Source organism: Centroberyx affinis, unplaced genomic scaffold (assembly GCF_046629955.1).
Source record: "Centroberyx affinis isolate AG114_WGS23_722 - 3 ecotype Tasmania unplaced genomic scaffold, CSIRO-AGI_Caff_v1 ptg000718l_1, whole genome shotgun sequence".
NCBI lineage: Eukaryota > Metazoa > Chordata > Actinopteri > Beryciformes > Berycidae > Centroberyx > Centroberyx affinis.
Window position 1 is genome coordinate 200,807 of NW_027279335.1, and position 18,251 is coordinate 219,057.

At 43.7% G+C, this 18,251-nt stretch overlaps 2 protein-coding genes across 2 annotated transcripts in view; one reads left to right on the top strand and one right to left on the bottom strand.

Annotated features, from left to right (window-relative positions):
• Positions 1–18,251, bottom strand: part of cdh23 (cadherin-related 23) — a 164,996-nt gene that overhangs the window by 23,052 nt on the left and 123,693 nt on the right. The window contains exons 32-36 of the mRNA XM_071519622.1: positions 18,085–18,183; positions 17,423–17,572; positions 16,532–16,660; positions 16,188–16,316; positions 15,543–15,770 (exon numbers count right to left, since the gene is read on the bottom strand). Of these exons, the coding sequence (XP_071375723.1) occupies positions 15,543–15,770; positions 16,188–16,316; positions 16,532–16,660; positions 17,423–17,572; positions 18,085–18,183 (735 nt within the window). The remainder of the gene's footprint in view (positions 1–15,542; positions 15,771–16,187; positions 16,317–16,531; positions 16,661–17,422; positions 17,573–18,084; positions 18,184–18,251) is intronic.
• vsir (V-set immunoregulatory receptor) lies at positions 1,277–13,747 on the top strand. Its single transcript, XM_071519618.1, has 7 exons — positions 1,277–1,550; positions 7,854–8,270; positions 8,605–8,655; positions 8,755–8,865; positions 9,115–9,142; positions 9,427–9,602; positions 11,530–13,747. Exons 1-7 carry the CDS (start codon positions 1,463–1,465, stop codon positions 11,565–11,567), a joined length of 909 nt encoding a protein of 302 aa, XP_071375719.1. The 5' UTR covers positions 1,277–1,462; the 3' UTR covers positions 11,568–13,747.

The following is an 18,251-nucleotide window of genomic DNA, read 5'->3' on the forward strand; positions in this document are numbered from 1 at the left end:
TAGTGAACTGACATTCCTGGCTCCCAGTATGATTAATTAATGCTATTTTTGCTACTATTTCCTTGCCTTCTGCTCTCACTAGGCTTTTCTGTCCTTTCATACGTGGGAGCTGCCCAGTGAGATCCCAATCTTGTGCTGTTGGCCACTCAGCAGCTGCACTGCAGCAGCTGGAGGTTCAGTGTCTTGCTCATGGCCACCTCAGTGGTTGATGAGGGAGGGGAGAGCGTCTGAGGATTTAACATGGCAAACCTTTCAGTCAAAGGCCTGCTTTTCTATGCTTCAGGCTACCACCACACCTAAAGCTTTAAAGTCTACTTTCAATAAATGCTTCACTTCCAGCGTGATTAAAATGGCTTTTTTGTATTGCGTTATATTCTCCTTCCCCTCTGGCCCAAGACAGGACACATATTGCTGTCTTCGTCTTTGTAATGGACGTGTGACATTTCTGTATCCAAGTTTGTCCCACTGACATCTATTTTACATGAGAGCCCCTGCCTGCTCATTCATTCACTCCAGATGACAGCACAGCCGAAAGCTTGAAGTGTAAATGTAGAGGGAGAAAGAGGAGAAACAGCAGTTCAATCCTAAAAGAATTAACTGTACCAAGGCACTGACAAATTGTGATCTAGATTTGAAAGTAAAAGCAAAAGTTGCATTGGTGTGGAAGGTTTCAGGGTGAGTGCAGAGTCAATTCCTGCTGTACCAGTCTGTCCTCCCAGTGCCCGACCCACTACTACTAAAGAGATGGACCAACCAATTAGCTGTGGCAGTTACTCTGCATTCTGGGAAAAGGCAGTTGGCATTTCACAATATTGTGCTTGTTGTATAAGAGTGCCATACCATACCTTTTTTACCATACCTAAAAACTAAAATATGAAGATTGATTATCCAGACAACACAACTTTATCCAATGTTGAATGTGTTATGATTGGAATGTTATTGTCTAGTCTGCCAATATTTTTACTTTGGCAGTTACAGTCAAGCCAATGCAAACAGCTTGAACAGATTGATTTGTTCTTTCTATAACCAGCCTGAACAAATTATTTATTTTTACTTACTTGAATTAATTATAGCCTACACACAGACTTTCATTGTTATGACACTGACATTGTTATGTACTAGTTTTTTATGTATTTAGATGATTTGGCAATACTGATGATATAAATCACGCAGAGAGAGAGAGAGCGCGAGAGAGAGAGAGGCTCGGGGGAGGAGCGTTTTTCCCCCCTCTCCGTATCTGGTTGCCCTGCGCTGCAAACTGAAATTCATCTTAAGTTGGTGACAGTGACAAGAGCCTGTCAAGCAGGGAAACTCTCAGTCTGTCTCACTCTAAAGTCGCGAGAGGTACTTTCAAGGTGAAGGAGGGAAGTTTAATCTAAGTTTAATCAACTTTAGAAATTAGTTGATGGTCGCCTGAGTCAAACATTATTCAGCAAATCCTTTGAAGAAGATCAAGACAGCCATGAAGAGGGGATTACCCTGCCGGAGTCCACCTTCGGGACAGAAGTGCATAGTTTGGTTTTGCTCTGTTCTGTTTTGCATTGTTGGAGGTAAGAATCCACGCGCACACTCATCCTCTCCACCGCGCTGTTGTTTTATCGCCTGGCCCGGCCGTCCGGGCGTGTGTCAACTTGTTGACAACAAGTCTCTGTTAGTGTGAAAGACGAGTCACTGCGCCCACTGAAGGGTAACGGGGCTGTGTTTTCACTCGCACCGACAACGCAATCGGCTTAGACGAAAAGAAAGACACATTTTGGAAGCATATTATAGAAATATCACAGCAAAACTATAAGGCACTACAGGAATATTATAAGGAATGTTACAGTTACAAAAAGTTAAAAACACTATAAAGTATGATAACTCTATTGACAAAACAAATTCCAATAGGAATATTGTTCAATGTGACAAAACAGCGATGTGTGTTTACATGACTGGCTATCTTTATCTCCCGTCTATTCCATATCAACGTTGGCGTCTTGCAGTCACAGTTTATTGATGTCTTGTAGCATCTTGTTTCTCAGTAAATACTGGGATGAACTACACACACTGAAAGCTTTTTCGACGCCGTTTGTTATTGTTGCTGTTTTGAGCCGGAACATCTGGAGCTGCTCTGAAGCTGCTTTTAACGCCCCACCCAGGGATGCAGTGAAGGGTAAAACCCATCTAAACCCACCCGCTTTAACTGCGGAGTGGAGTGTACTCACCTTTACTATAGTGCTGACATAAGTCTCCAGGACAGAAATGCATAGTGGTACGTGTCAAACTGACGCGTGTTATCGGGAGATTGCGTCCGAAAAAAGTGTAAAAGTGTTTGTTTATATTTCTTATGGCGTCGGCTGGGTATTACACGGGTTTGGGAGTTTTTGGAGGCAAATGCCATCAGATGGAGGGACTTCGGCATTGCTTGGTGTTCAGCCACTTGACACGGGTGGAGGGAAGGGAAGCAGCTGTTGCCTCCGGGACGCGGAGTGCTTCACTTCAAACGCCACCGAAACCTTGCAGAGGTTATCGGTTTTCGGCTTGAGGATTTGGTCTATTTGGATAAGCTCAAGCGATAAGCCCGTCAAACAGCACAAGTGCAGTATACTGAAAATCTGCTACTCCAAGCCATGCTGCAAAAAATACATTTCACCTGTTTTTCAGAATAAGTCTAGAAGAGATATATTTAATAATATGCACGAGTTGGCCTAAAATATATAGGCCTATTTGTAGATAGAGATAATGGCAAATCAATATATATTTTGCATGAATGTATATATGCAAATCTAGGCTTTTTTTGGGGGCATTTTTTAAATACATTTTTGAAACACATCTCTAAACATATACTTAAGTATGTGGAATGTATTTTTTTCAGTAGTGGAACACTTGAAGTTTACATGGGCAAGCACTTGTAACACAATCAGGCCCCAACATTGTCTAGATTTGACAAAGACCTGAATGGTTGAGGCTGCAACCTCAGGACTCCCCTCTCCTCGGCCCTGTTATGTCTTCTTTGTTTGGAAGTTTCCTTCCTCTCAGCCTATGATGAAAACAGCTGTTTGTGCCACTGCCAATAAGCGTTCTCTAAAATGGGTCGCTTGGGTTCCTTTGAGATGAACAGAGTGATAATCGGTGCCTCCTTTCCCCTCATTCTGGGCAGGCATTTAGCTCCCCGTGTGGGACAATGGCACAGTCACAAATGGTCGATAATTTAGAGATTGTGGATGTGGACTCCACAGGATGTGACCGCTCTCTCTCTCTCTCTCTCTCTCTCTCTCCCTCTCTCTCTCTCTCTCGACTACTTTCTCCTCCTGTCCTGTCAGACGAGCTCATGCTGCTCATTGATCCCCTGTCCTACATGGATAAATCTTTATGAGGCATCTGCAGCAGTGATTAGAAATGGCTTCCCGGGTCACTCCCATCAACAAGAACAGGCCTGATTGGAGCAGGGAGACAGTGGAGAGAAAACAGAAGTGTGCCCATGCTTGGGATTTTTTTTCTGGGTGTTATATTTTTAATAAGTCTATCAGACATCTCGTGGTCTGATGTCTGCTGTAGTCAGCCAATGAGATCTCTGTGGTGTCCTTCATACTGCTGTCTCTCCCACACTGGTGACTCCCTGCACAGCCCAAGGATGCAGCATTGACCACCACTGTCTATGGCCTTGACTCTGTTCCTCGTCATACCAGCAGCAGTGACCAGTGTGCTTTGGGCAGTGAGGATGCAGGATCTCTAAGTGTAATAATAACAGTATTATCAGAATTTTAACAGTGCTTCTAGGAGGAAAGCAGGAGGGACTACAGAACTGAGAAAGACAGCAGGCAAACACTTGAACTCAATGATAAAAACTGTATATCTTCACCTTCATTGTAAAAAACAAAAAACACTGTTACTTCTGCTTCAGAGGTAAAAAAAAAAAAAAGAAAAAAAATGAAGAAGTTATGTTGTAATTATGTTGTAAGTACGCTTACAAAGCTGTCATTACACTAACCGGTAATTTGAGAAGTGTTGCAGGTAAGACTAGGCTTGATTACTGAGCAGATAGGAGATGTGCCAAGTCAAATTTATTCAAATAGCACTTTTAACAAAACAAGGTTTGTGACAAACTGCTTTAAAAAGTGCCAAAAGACACAGCAAATTAAAATTAATGAGGAGATGAGTGGGATCTGTGTCTCCTGCTAAGCGCGATGACCCCAGTTACTGACCCATAACCACTTCCCGTCATGACTAACTGACAAGTGACTGAAGTGCAACGCTGTAACACTTCCCCATGCTGAAAGGGGCTTAATGCATCCTGTTTATTATGCTAGCAACTTGTACTGAAACTCTCTGTGTGTGGTGTGTGTGTGTGTGTGTGTGTGTGTGTGTGTGGAGGGGATAATCTGGGATCCTCCCGCTGGTTTCATTAACACCCTATAATGGGTTAGCTAATCATTCCCATTGCAGTAGGTGAGAACTGGGGGGGGATGGAGGCAGCACTTGTACAAACACAGATAGAAGACTCAGGCTCTCATGCATATGGATGGATACTAGATTTACCAGTAGGGTATGCTCAGTATCCTGTAATGTATCAGCCCCACTCCAAAAAAAAAAAAAAAGAGTATAAAAAGTAATTAAAGTATACTCTTGCAGAAGAAAACAGTCTCGGGTTTAACTGGGGGAACTTTAGTGGAAAATAAAAGACATGTTTAATTAATTCCAACAGGCTTTGCTGCACGCCAGAGTTGTAAGAAAGCTGTCAGAGGCAACATGTCCTAAACAGGTGGTATTCAGAGGGTAAAGACAAAAGAGGGCCTGTGTCTGGGCCCTGAGGGGCTATCAGGATCCTGAGAATGGAGATCAGAGGGGGAGAAACTTAGATGTAGAATAGAGCTGGGACACAGATGTCTTATGTACATCAGTGAAAAAAAGTGTCTTTAGCAGACCTGGGTCAAGAAGTATTTCCAAATAAATACTTGCTGTTTGTTTTTACCTGTTTGGAACCACATCAAGACAATTCCCATCGTGCTGACACAATTACAGAAAAGTATATTAAACTGACTTGTCTGAACTTTCTGGTATTTTCCTCTCTGCCAAACCCCACCCATCTGGCACCTAAAAGTATGATAAAACAAATGATAAAAAGAATTTGCAAAAACTATTTCACCAAGATCCGGTGTTTTCAGGAAGCTGCTCAGCTATCTGAGATATGTTTTACTTGTGTAACAGTTCATCTCGCTTTGGCTGTCCATCTCCAGAGCTAAAGGGCCAAAGCTGTATTGAAATACATATTATACCTGTTTTCACAACAAAAAAACATCTCTCCTTGGCTAAAGAGTCTCTGCGAAACCACATGATAAAAAGACCCATTGTTACTAGTGTAAATAGGTCAAGAGAAACTGGGGAATAGTTGTCAAAGAAGGGCAGGGAGGCAGGCAGGGCGGGCGTGAAACAGGAGAGAAGGGCTTCCCCTCCTATTGTCGTCCCCCCCCCCACACACACACACAGGCAGAAACAGCCGCAGGGGCAACAGTTTCACTTTAATCACCCTCCCTGGTTTTCCTATTGCTCTTCCTGACACACAATGGCTAGTGCAAGGTTCAGTCGCACACACAGGAACAGACTGACACAACCACAGTGGGCACTGAAAGCATACATACACACACACACACACACAGGATGCACACATATAAATACACACATCCACAACTAATCAAAGAGCGAGGGTCGTTGGCTGGTCAGCTACTGTATTTCCTATCCAGCAGTATGTAAACCAGCAACTTAAGCCCGGAATTGGCATTTAGACTAAAACAAATGATGTGTTTCCTCTTTTATGTGCTGCCTGACGCAAAAGGCTCTCTCAGGCTGCCTTCTGCTGCCCCCTGAGGGCAACAGTGGTACTGCACAGGAACGGGCCAACAGTTGTTAAGCAGTGTTAAGGAGCGGGGCAGGAAGGTCAGTTGGCGAGTGGAGGAGCGGGAGCCGTGTTCGCGTGCCGGGACAACTCAGGAAGGAAGCCCACTCCTCAAATCCTGGCCAATAAACCTCCTGAACCCCCGTCTCCCACACACACACACACATTTAAAACCTCGGATCCACACCACCACTGCACTGACACACACACTTGCATGCATGCTTGTTCACATTTCTTTTTGACCGCAAATCCACCCCCACACATACTTGTAATTCACACACACACACACACACACATCCCCTTCCTTCCCGGCTTCTTTGCAGTGCAAAGCATCCTCGGATGTAAAACCACACCACAAATGGTTATACACAATGTATGGTCCAGATCTAGTTTAAACAGGGAGAGAGAGAGGCAGACAGACAGAGTTGTTTTGTGGTTTTACATGCTGAATGTATGGGAGTCATTAAGAGTCTTGATGTTGCACTATGCCTGCAATGTATAGTGCATGTTTCTGTTGGCCTTGTTATTGTATGGCGAGGTTTAGGGAATAGCTTCAGACTGCACAGCCCGGGGATATGTTGGTTTTGTTGTGTTATTGCATTTTCTTTTGTTGATGCTCAGACTCAGTTTCTCAAGTGACCCCATGTATTGTATATTGTGGAATGTACCACATTTTTGTTAATGTCTTTATGTTGGCATGATATTTGAATAAGACAGAATAAAACAATCATGCACAACGCTTATTAGGAGCTTATTTGTTCATGCATTCCATTGCTGTACAAAAGAAAAATAACTTGAGTCTCAAAGAACAGGATGTGGTCGGAGGCAGTGTGTGAGTGCGAGAGAGAGAGAACGGTGAATGTCTACACAATATGTAAAGAAGCGTCTGTCGACTGTCTTGGCAGTTTCCTGAATGTATTGAAAAGCTATGTGAGGAGAAATCATGTCTGCTTTGAGTCTCATGATAAAGGGCTATTTCACTGCAATCATAGGGAATGCTACTGTATAACAGTAAAGAGCAGTGACCTTTAGCAGCGATACGCCCGTGACTGCCATGTCTTGTGCACATGCACTATAACTCACACTGAAACATGCAAAGATTTACACCCACATTCTTCCCAAAAGCCAGTCTCTCTCTCTCTCATTCTCTCTCTCTCTCTCTCTGTCTCCATGACTGATCGTAGATTGGAAAGTATTGGGTGACATGTTGTCCCCCAGTCCACCCCCCCCCCCCCCCACCCCCCACCCCCACTCCCCTCTGACACCCAAGCCACGTTTCTACATAGGTGCTCACTCTCGTTTCATGGCACAAGAGATATTTACATCACATCCTGTATATTGGCAAATGCCTCTCTGTCATCTTCCAGCAATGTAACTGTCCATGAGGCGGAGGCAGTTTGACTCCCTAAGGAGGTTTGACTATTTGTTTAAGCCAGCAGCCGATGCACTATCTCTAACCACAGTATAAATATATAGGACAGGAAACCAACTGTGCTGACCCAGAATGTACAAAACCAGGAAGCAAGTAGTGTGCAGAAATAGGACGAGGAAAATTCTGCACTTGTAGCTTTAAAACAAAGTTGAAACTGTTAGTTACTATAATTAGTTCTTGCACTGTGTTTATTTGTGCTATGAATAATCTGGACAGAATTGTAATTTACAGAGCAATTTCTTAGAGTGCATTATCTTCTGATATCAGGACTGTACCTTTATGAAAGTCAAAGTCTCCCTTATCCAAGGAATCTTGAATTTCATACAGAATAAAGTATAAAGTATATGTATCACAATTAAAAATGTGCTGTTGTCACTTCTTTATGTTTTGTTCTGGTTATATGGATGTGGTGTTTTGTGTTGCTTTTGCGTGTTTTGGACTTGGGGAAGATTAGCTGCCACTTCTACCAGGGATCCACCTAACCTGTGGCTCCTGCTCTATCCCATGTATTCACTCTGCAATTCTCCCATACTTGTCTCCTCTCTCCAGCCCATGGCGAGACGTCCCACGCCCACTCCACGCTGAGTGTTTCCGCCACCCATCAGCACTACTACTGCCCTGTGGGTGCGACCGTCAAACTGGTGTGTGCCCAGAAAGGCGCCATTCTGCACTCCAAAGACATCTTGAGACACAGCTGGCTTTTCACCCCCCGCAGTGACCAGCACTGTCACGAAAAGGTGGGCCCGCGCCACGGTCCCATCTTCAGCCACTCCCACGGCAACAACAGCTTGCCACCAGGAGTGGATTATGGGGCTGGGGCACAGAACTTCTGGGTGGTGCTGCAGAATGTGACCGACCTGGACCAGGGTCGCTACTGCTGCATGGCGCTGGACTACCAGGTGGAGCATAGACACGGCAAACTCCTGCAGAGGCCCCACAGCCACTTTCTGCTGCACGTCATGCCATGTAAGGACACAAAAATTTCCTCAAACTCTGAAGTCATTGTGCTACGGTAAATTGTTAGAGGAAGAGGCTAAATTATTCATTCAGGTTGATCATGGTGACTGTGCTCAGATGCTTGGCAGTTCGATGTTTCCCATGATGACAGCTCTACTCATTCTACCCACTGTGGTTTACGACAATTCACCTCAGAGTTCTCTATGACACTGCTGAAATATGAAAGTCATATGTGCATGTGAACGGTGACTATTACAGTTCACAGGCAGAAACCCAAACTCATTTTATATATTCGAGTGCATTCGAAGCTAAACATTCTACTCTACATGTTATCTCTTTCCAGGGAGAAATGGATCTAAAGAGTGCACTGTCGTGGATTCCAAGCCAACTGAAAGTATGTCATTTTATCCAAGCCCTTGTGTCTCATATTCAATGGACTGATAAACCGGTCACTCCATTTATTTAACTCACAGTCTGTCTGCTGCCTCCCCAGGCTCTGTGTCAGTTGCCTTGGCCACAGCGGCCTGCATCATGGCTCTGCTCTCTCTGCCCCTTATTCTGGTCCTTGTGTACAAACAGAGGCAGAACAGCCAGTCCAGCAGACGTACGTATTACTAACACACACACACAAACACAAACACACACTCACTTCCATATCCGTGTGATGCGTTAAGTGTAAATCTCTCACACTGGGTCGCCCATAGTGTTTTGTCTGACACACACTTCCGTTCAGCGAGCTGGTTGATACGGGATGTACTTCACACAGTGGGAAACACATTCACACTGTATCTGTAGTGTTCCGCTCAGTTTCAGTTCATTCACAATGGCCCATTTCCCTTTTCCTCCCTCCCAGGTGCACATGAGCTGGTGAGGATGGACAGGTGAGTTTTCCCACAGTCTGTCTGGCAGCTGGCCTTGTAAATCTACTTCAATAACACAGCTGCTCTTTAGAAAACCAGTATCATAAACAGAGATATTGTTTTATGGATTGATAATTCACATGTATTATACTATAGGTAGTTTCAGCCAAGCAATCTGACTGGTCAAAAACATGCTCCAACCATGCTGTTTATACCTATAAACTCTTTAGCATTTTAACATCGATAAATCATCAGTATGCTTCTCTTTCTTACATGCGTGTGTATGTGTGTGTGCGTGTGTTCAGTGAGGCTCAGGGCCATGAGAACCCCGTGTTCCTGGGGGGATCACCACAGACCAAGACCCGCACCGTGTCTCAGATTATGACCAGGCAGTCCTCTGAGACGGGACGCCACCTGCTGTCGGAGCCAGGGACTCCCCTCTCTCCTCCTGCACACGGGGACGTTTTCTTCCCATCACAGGGTAAGACGCGCACACACACACACACACACAAACATATACATGCAACAAAGGGTCACTGGTCAATGGCAGATATTTCTACTAGTCTCACGCTGCTGGACACTTCGTCAGTTAGATTCTGTGTCCTGTCCTCTATAATTTTGTGTCTTGTCCTATGTAATAACTAGCTGTAGGCTATCTAGACTACAGTCTGGGTTACATTTACAACCATTTTGCCACCTAATGGCACAAGTCGCTCATTACACAGGACACTAAATTACACTGACAGGACAGGACACACAATGCTCTAACCCTCTATCCACTTCCTTCAGCCCTTGCCCCTCAGCCTGGCTCCATGAAAGTTGAATGTGTCATCTTATTCAACCTGACACTTGAAAATTACAAGTGGACAAGTTTTTTTCAATTTAGGAGTGAGTTTACACAGATAGGTAGGTAGGTCATGTCGTAGGTCATGTGGCATCAACCACACAGCTACCTACACATTTCCGCTTGCAGCCACATACTGACGTGCACAAGTACAGAAAGGCACATAATGGTGTTGCACAAGGACCTAGTTCTGGAAATACCAATTTCAAAATGCACACTCAGTATGATAGAACACTCTGATGCAATCGGAAACCAACCATGGTTTTGCGTGCCTTTTACTGAAGATCATGCAACATCTTGCATCTGGTGTATGTGTTGGAGCAACCATGCTCACACGCATGTGCAAATGCGTGTAAGCATTCGCACATAAAACAGCTGGATCAAGTGTGATGTGACTAAGGAAAGTGGTATGTGTGGGGAGTCTAATCTCTCCTACAGAACTGAAACCACCTGCTTGTGCTGTCACCCTCGCAGTTCTCGCCCTGCCTCCCTCGCAAGTCGTTCTCCACTCATCAGCACTCTCATTTAACACTAATGGCCCACTCAGCCGCTCTCCCAGACTCAACCTGAACTGATGCTGGAACATTAGTTACGGTGGAGGGGTTCAATCCTGAGTGTTTTTCTACCGATTCCCGGGGCACCTGCGTAGACATTCCAGGCATACTGAGGTGGATTGCCCCATTTCCTGGTAGCTCAGTCTCAGGGGGCACAGGGGGAAAGGACAGGGCCCAACTTAGTGAAAATCCACCTTAAACCATAACTCACATGTTGTTATTCATGTTATTCCTATGACCTTTTGATAGTCTTGTCAGGATTTGCGAACATGAACAAGTCTCACTGAGAGACACTTTCTGGAGCTTTTAAAATCATTATGAAATAAGTTCATTTTGGTGTACATTTTCAATCAAACATTAAATTACATTATCAAAACACAAAGTGTTGCTTGATGGCATCTCAGATTAGAGCCATGTTTATCTTCTGGATTCTAGCTTTGGGAAGGAGTTGTTCATGGTCAAAAATATTGATTAAACCATCAAAAGTCATAGGAGAAACTCCAAAGGGTATGATACAGACTGATTCCATGATCTGAGGTTCTCTGTTACATGGATAAAGGCTCACTTCAGCTTTCCTTCTTCAGCATGATACCCCGCTGACCTTCAGCTGAGCGGAATTTAACCAGCAGCAGTTCCCTCTTGTCTTTAACATGTTACAATTTTGGCTAAAGGCTGCTTTACTTGTTCTGCTTTCTAGCGGTTTTCAAGTGAATCACATCTTATTCTGAGAATCAGTCTCTGTGCGTGTGCATGTATGTGTGTGTGTGTGTGTCTGTGTGTGCATGTGTGTGAGTTTCCACTGTGGGAGGAGGGTGTGAAAAAGAATTGCCATCTTTTGACATGATCAGTGTTTTAGGCAGAAACAGGAAGTACAATTTTGAATGTGCAGACTAAATTTCCACATCAGCACAGAGACACAACACATGCAGTTTTGCAGGTCGATGCATGTGGATATTAATGAATTATTTCTCTGCTCTTGTTAACCAGCGCTTCTCTCTTCTCTTTTCCAGATCCCATCCCAGAGTCTCCAGACTTCCTGCAGGTTTAAAGGGGGTGCAGCCTCCTTCATCTCAGTGACCCCCGACCCGGAAACAGTCCTGCAATCCTCTTCTTCTTCTTCTCTGTCTCCAGAGCTATGTTGCCCCTGTGGCCTATCTCACAATAACCTCTACTGGGGGAGCCGTCTGTGCACTGTCTGGACTGCAGGAGGGAAAGGACTGTTTTTTGTTTTTTGTTTTTAATTCCAAAACTCATTCCACCTGCAACAACAGCTGGAGGCCAAAAGGGAACTTTTGCTTCTCGGCGCTGGTGTTTTAGCGGGGGCTGGGTATGTGTGTGACGCTCCGTCTGACTACTGACGACGGCTCACGGACCAACAGGTGCTCTGGTCTTGATCCGATGGGGCCCTCCGCTTGGGATGTCCCTGAGTGAGGAGGGTGGGGGTCTGTCTGTGTGCAGGGGCGGGCATGTCAAGGGCTATAAAGCAGCTCCTGTGGACTTTAAGTGTCAGGTCCGGCCATTTTCTCTTCCACTCTTGTTTTCTGTTTTAATAAAGAGCTCTGACTGTTTGATACCAGAGCAGGCTCAATAGTCAGAGAAGTCTCAGGGGGGAATCCACTAAAGGATCGCGATGCTGTTGCACCCGTTAAACCTTTGCAAACCAGAGAGAAAACACCGACCAATTCACAAGTCACCCACAGTGGATGGAATGCACACTTAGTGCCTACATATATTTCGGAGACAGCCCCACACAATTAACGCCAACGCAATTATGACTTCCTGAAAGGCGGTAATGAAACCTATAGGCCCATTTATGAGGGATGTGATGCTCACACTTCCCCATGACAATGGCGGCAGTGGCAGTGGCGAAGGCATCGCCAACATCAAAGACGCACAAGAGATCGAATATTCCGAAGGAGAACTGCTTTGTCCGAGGCTGTGATTGTTAGATGTTACATGTTGCGAACCTTACTGATCAATCCTTAGTTTATTAAATGAAATTCTTTGTGGATTCCCCCCTCAATATTCTAGGACAAGCTGACAGTAAGCAACTTCTAATGGCATTACACTGTTCCACTGTATCACTTCCACTTGACTTTTTTTCTCTTCCCTCTTTGCTACCTCAGTTACTGTCAGCTCTGTTGCTGTACATACTCCCCCTCCTCCTTCCCGTACACTCGCCTCCTAATTCCAGCACTTCACAGTGGCCTTGAATACATTCATACAGTGCTGAAAATGGTAATAGAAAAAAAAATATTGTGATGTGCATTTGTTTTCTTTTTTAAAAATTGCTGTCCATGTCTACATATACACACATACATGGTGCTTAGGAGTGAAGGTGGACCATTGTTATTAAGTGTAATCTATTAGATTCTTCATTTACCAAAAAAACAAAAAAACAAAAAAAAAAACTGCAAAAAACAGCCAGCTGCTTCATTACTGCCTCAATGACAAATTTGGCTTATGCCATATTGTTTTTGTTTTTTTTATCCATTTCCCAATTTTTCTTATGGACATTCAATGTTCATATGTTAATTGATTTAAGAGTTGCAATTATATTATGTATATTGGTATTTATGTAAATTCATATCTTACATTTTTGTGTATGTAAATGAATTGCAATTGTTACTATACTGTTTCCTCCACACATGGAGGGATGTCTTTGAAATGTTAACCAAAGAACAATTACATCAAGGAAGACCCCGAGAGAAGATGAGCAAAGTGGGTGTAATGTTGCTGTTATTTAGGGTGTGTGTTTGATAGTGTGAAACCACTGGTGGGTTTTTTATATTGTGTAAACTGTGTAGCAGGTGCTCAGAGGAAAGCATTGCTGAATAATGTGTAGCAGGAAGACAGGACAGGGTATTACGTGTGTTTTTGAGGATCTTGAATGTTTTTGTTTGTAGTCAAGCCAAGGAAATATAATTTTATTATTTAGTATTTGTGTTTGCATGTGTTTTCAAATCTGGGGTCATAAATCAATTGTGTCATACTGTAGTTTCAAGAACAATTTGGTGGTCTGGTTTGAGTGTGTGTGTGTGTGTGTGTGTGTGTGTGTGTGTGTGTGTGAGAGAGAGAGAGAGAGACAGAGTGTGTGTGTACAAAGGTTGACACATTGGCAGAGCAATGCTGTGAAAGCACATTTGTTCTTTAAATTGCCTTTGAATTTGTATGTAAAATATTCCTTATTGTAGTTTCTCTAATAAAGCGGAGCTCTTACACCTTAGAGCCCTGTGTCTAGTCATCTAAATCATTGCTCTTTTCTACTGGCAGGCCTCCAAAGCTATCACTACACAAGGACGTGCTGTACTTGCTGCCTAGGGAGCCATTACAGATGGAACAAGGTTGTTCCACTTGTGTGCGTCTAAGATGGTGCACACCAGAGGGAGGGTGGCAATGAGGAAGGAAAATGATACAACAATCTCAGTATCTCATTTTATAAGAAGAGACGGAGAGCGAGATGGAAGATGGGGCCTGCCTGATGCTGCCAATGTTCCTCTCTCCAGTGTATTTCTAGAATCTTATATCAGCCTTACATCAGCCTCTCAGATCTTATATCAGTGGTAGCTTCTGTTATTGCAGGCTTATATCACCCATATCTTACTTTATGGCATGGACAGGGTAACTAAACGAAAAAAAAAATGTAGGCATACATGGCAACACCTAACAGTTACACCAGTGATACACACACACACGCACACGCACACAAACACACACACATACACACACACACTCTCTCTCTCTTTCTCTTCAGTGAGGAACACATAACAGAGCCTTTCAATATTGCAGGCATGTCTAAACAGGAAGCATCAACATTCATCTTCCTCTTTCTGCAAATATGGGCCAGAATTGTGGCTTTCCTGTTTACACAGGAGGGTGTTTCCTGCCCCTATACAGCTGATCAGCTCACTCACAAGATCAAACAAAACACAAAAACATTGGAACCACTGTCTTCAATTTACTGCGTGGGCCTATTGCAATTAGTAACTGTTGATTTGTTTGAGATCTGATTTGTATCTTGGCTTAAGGCAGGTTGACAAAGAAATCAATGATCATTGCCCATGTAAATGCAGAAAATCCACCAAATGAGCCCCTCATTCCAGTGGAAGTTGGAAGTGCTTGCAGTACAATGTCTGACCAAAAGAGGGCTCTACAGTGGGATGTGATGCTGGATAACCCCAGATGACTCCTCCTGGCTGCACACCAATCCATTGCTGCCAAGTTCAAGTCACCATGAACAGCTGTCAGCAACAATTTAGATGAAATTTATACCGCTCCACAGAGGTTACTGCGTCAAACTGCACAGAAAAGTATGCCCAAAGATAAAGAAACCTAATTTCGAAAAAAAACAGAGTGAAAGTCTGGTTTCCCAAGGTGGTTTTCGTTAAAACCCTCAGTTAACCATGGTAACTGAAGAGGGATACAATCTTATTTACAGCAAGGGTCTGTGAGAAAAGTTGCAGGGAAAGTAAGGATTGTTACACACATTTGCATCTTTGGAGCTGCACAGTGCGTCTTGTGCTGTGGGCTGCTGAGCTACTGAAGGTTCAGCTCTTTGCTTCCTTGATCACCAATTACAGTTACAGTTTTCAGCAGGAAGGATGTGTCCTAAACCTCTACAGCAACACTGGATGTTCCAATGTGTCTTTGTCGTTATAAAAATACCGTTGAGTGGCTCTCTTTCTAATATTTTTCTTGTGCATGGAAATGCCTTTTAGTCTTAAAATCTCGTTTTCTTTAAGACAAATGAAAAAGATCTAAGATAATGTCACTTCATTCAAGAAAATTCTTTAAACAATTTCATTCACAATGGAATTAAGTGAAATTATCTAACCCTATGGGTAGATTTTTTCACTTGTTTGGAGAAAAGTTCAGATTTTAGGACTCAATAGACTAAACGATATGTTAGGATGGGTTTTTTTTGCAGTGTAGTTGTAGTGAATTTGGAAAATGTGTAGGCCTGTTACGATAGATGTTTTTTGCAGTGTACTACTACTCCCAGTTTCTGTTCCCTGTGCCTCACCGACAGCGGTGGCGTGCCGTCGTCTTCCACGGTGACGGTCAGCCGGTACTCCGACTGGCGCTCCCGGTCGGGCGGGGCCGTCCGCGTCACCATCTCCCCCGTCGCTCGGTCCATGCGGAAGGTCAGGTCCTGGTTCCCGGCAGTGATGTAGTAAAACAGCATGGCGTTGGGGCCGATGTCGCGGTCGGTAGCCACCACGCGCAGGACTGACGTACCTCCTCCAATGTTCTGCAGTGTACATTATAAAACAGATAGTGCTGGTCCTCAGTTCTGATTGGCTGAGTCAGATGGGAAGCTGCTGTAAAGTACCCAATAAACACAAACCTGTGACTGCATAACAGACCTTAAATATTAATGCGCAAACCAAAAATCACCATTCTTACCAGTACTTACTGTATGTGTCGCTTAACAATTACATTTAGCTACTGTTCAAGAACTATATTGTTTAGTGGAAGAAAAGCATTTCATTCTTCTAATTTAATTCTTATAGATTAACAATAAAATATTTATTGAACATTTGTGTTCTTTCTACTGTTGTTTCATAAAAGCAATAAGCCACGAGAGGCAGTGGAAACCCACCAAAACAAAGACTGACGTCATGCATGGTTATAATGAACAGTGTGTGTGTGTGTGTGTGTGTCCCACCTCGCTCACACTGACGTTGTAGCCCCTCTGGCTCTCTACGACTGGACCATTGTCGTTGACGTCCAGGATATTGACGGTGAGGGAGTGGTCTGCGTATCTGGGAGGCGAGCCGCTGTCTGTGGCGCGCACCTGAAACAACAGACACATACAGTCATAAGACGTACAATCACATGTGGAGACATAGAAAGCAAGTGTGTGCACGTCTTCTGAAGCCAACAAAGGCAAATAGAAAAAGAAGATCTCTTTTCCTTTAAGTGAAAATTTCAAATATTGACATAACTATACCTATCGGCTCAAATAGCAAATAAATGTGTCAAAAGTATGCATGTGAATTGTTATCTGACCCTGAGTAGGTAGCGGTCTACAGACTCTCTGTCCAGAGGAGAGTTGACGTAGACCTCCCCATAGGTGTTGTTCACAGTCTTGATCTCAAACACATCCTGCATGTTGCCGGCCACCAGAGTGAACTTAACCTGAGAGAGAAAGAGAGAGTGAGGGAGGGAGGGAGGGAGAGCGAGAGAGAGAGAGAGAGTAAGAGACAGACAGACGGACAGACAGTATAAGAATGAAAATGTCATACTAAAATATGACTACATACCATATAATATACTATAATAGTAGCTCAAATTAACTTATTGTACTGTATTCTGCTTCTGTGAATAGCAAACATTTAGACAAATAACACTCACATCATATGAAAAGATATACAATGTTGGTGGCCTCTGTCTCACACCAGTAATATTGTTAGTTCCAGTGTTTTTCAAAATTAAGATCACGTTTCCCTTAAATCCTGCTGCTTTCCTGTAAAGAGGATGTTGCTACTTGTCCCCTCTCCCCCACCCTGGTGTTTTCTTTCACTTTACTTTTTTTTACTACTACTTTCACAACTTACTAATTTGTGGGAACAAGATCCTTATGTTGAGGGAACCACTTAGTAAGTAGTAATGAGATCATTATGTCTGGGACTGAGAAGCAATATAGCGCTGTGCGCCTGTTTTGTGCCATAAAGCAATCCAGCAGATTTCTTGGTGGCACACAATTTAAAATGCAGTGTAGAGGCTGCCAGTCTTCTCTGTGATGGTCTGGTTTATTTTTGGTCATTGTACTAAGGTCTCAACATTAATTCGGTAATGATTTATTGATGTTAAAATGCTACATGCAGCACCTTTAAACTTTAAGATAGATTTTTTCACATCTTTCTGAATCTTTCATCCCTCTTTCTCTTTTGTCCTCACCAGTCCGTTGTTCCCAGCGTCTCTGTCCCTTCCCAACACCACTGCCACTTTTTGACCTATGGGTGTGTCCTCTCGGATGGCCACTGAAGAATCAGATGTGATGTCAAACTCCGGACTGTTGTCATTCTCATCCAGGATGGTGATTGACACCTGTCAGGAGGTAAGATGAAATGTATGAGGTTCTGCCACTGGCCAGATCACTGAAATGACACTTACCTTTAAAGATTTATTTTTGGCATTTTATTTGAGAGATGTAGTGAGAGAGAGACAGGAAGGTATGGGAGAGAGAGCGAGGGGAAGACATGCAGCAAAGGACCACGGGTCGGATTCCAACCCGGGTCGCTGCGGCAAGGCCTGAGCCAAATGGTATGCGCCCTACTCGATGAGCCACCGGGGCGCTCCATGACACTTACCTTTGAAATAAAATAAGACCACCAGACCTAAAAATACAGGATAATCACTTCACACATTTTGCGTGTTATATGCTCAATGTTCTAAAAAGAAGTCTTACCTTCTGCAGTTCCGAGGAAGGATGCAATGAATAAAAGAGGAATGCCATTAGCTTTTCTACAATAGAATGGACAAGACACATATTGAGTTGAAAAGTGCACATGGAAAAAGAGAGACAAAACAATAGAAAGTCTCAGAGTGAAGCGTTGTACCACAGAGTCCTTTTTAGGTCCTCCATCATCAGCTATCACAGTCAAGATGTACTGGTCCCCCTTCTCTCTGTCCAGCAGGCCTGTCACTGTGATACGACCCTGAAGATGGAGAACATCAACATATATGTCCATAAAGAGTCCATAACGATTCTATACATGTACGCATA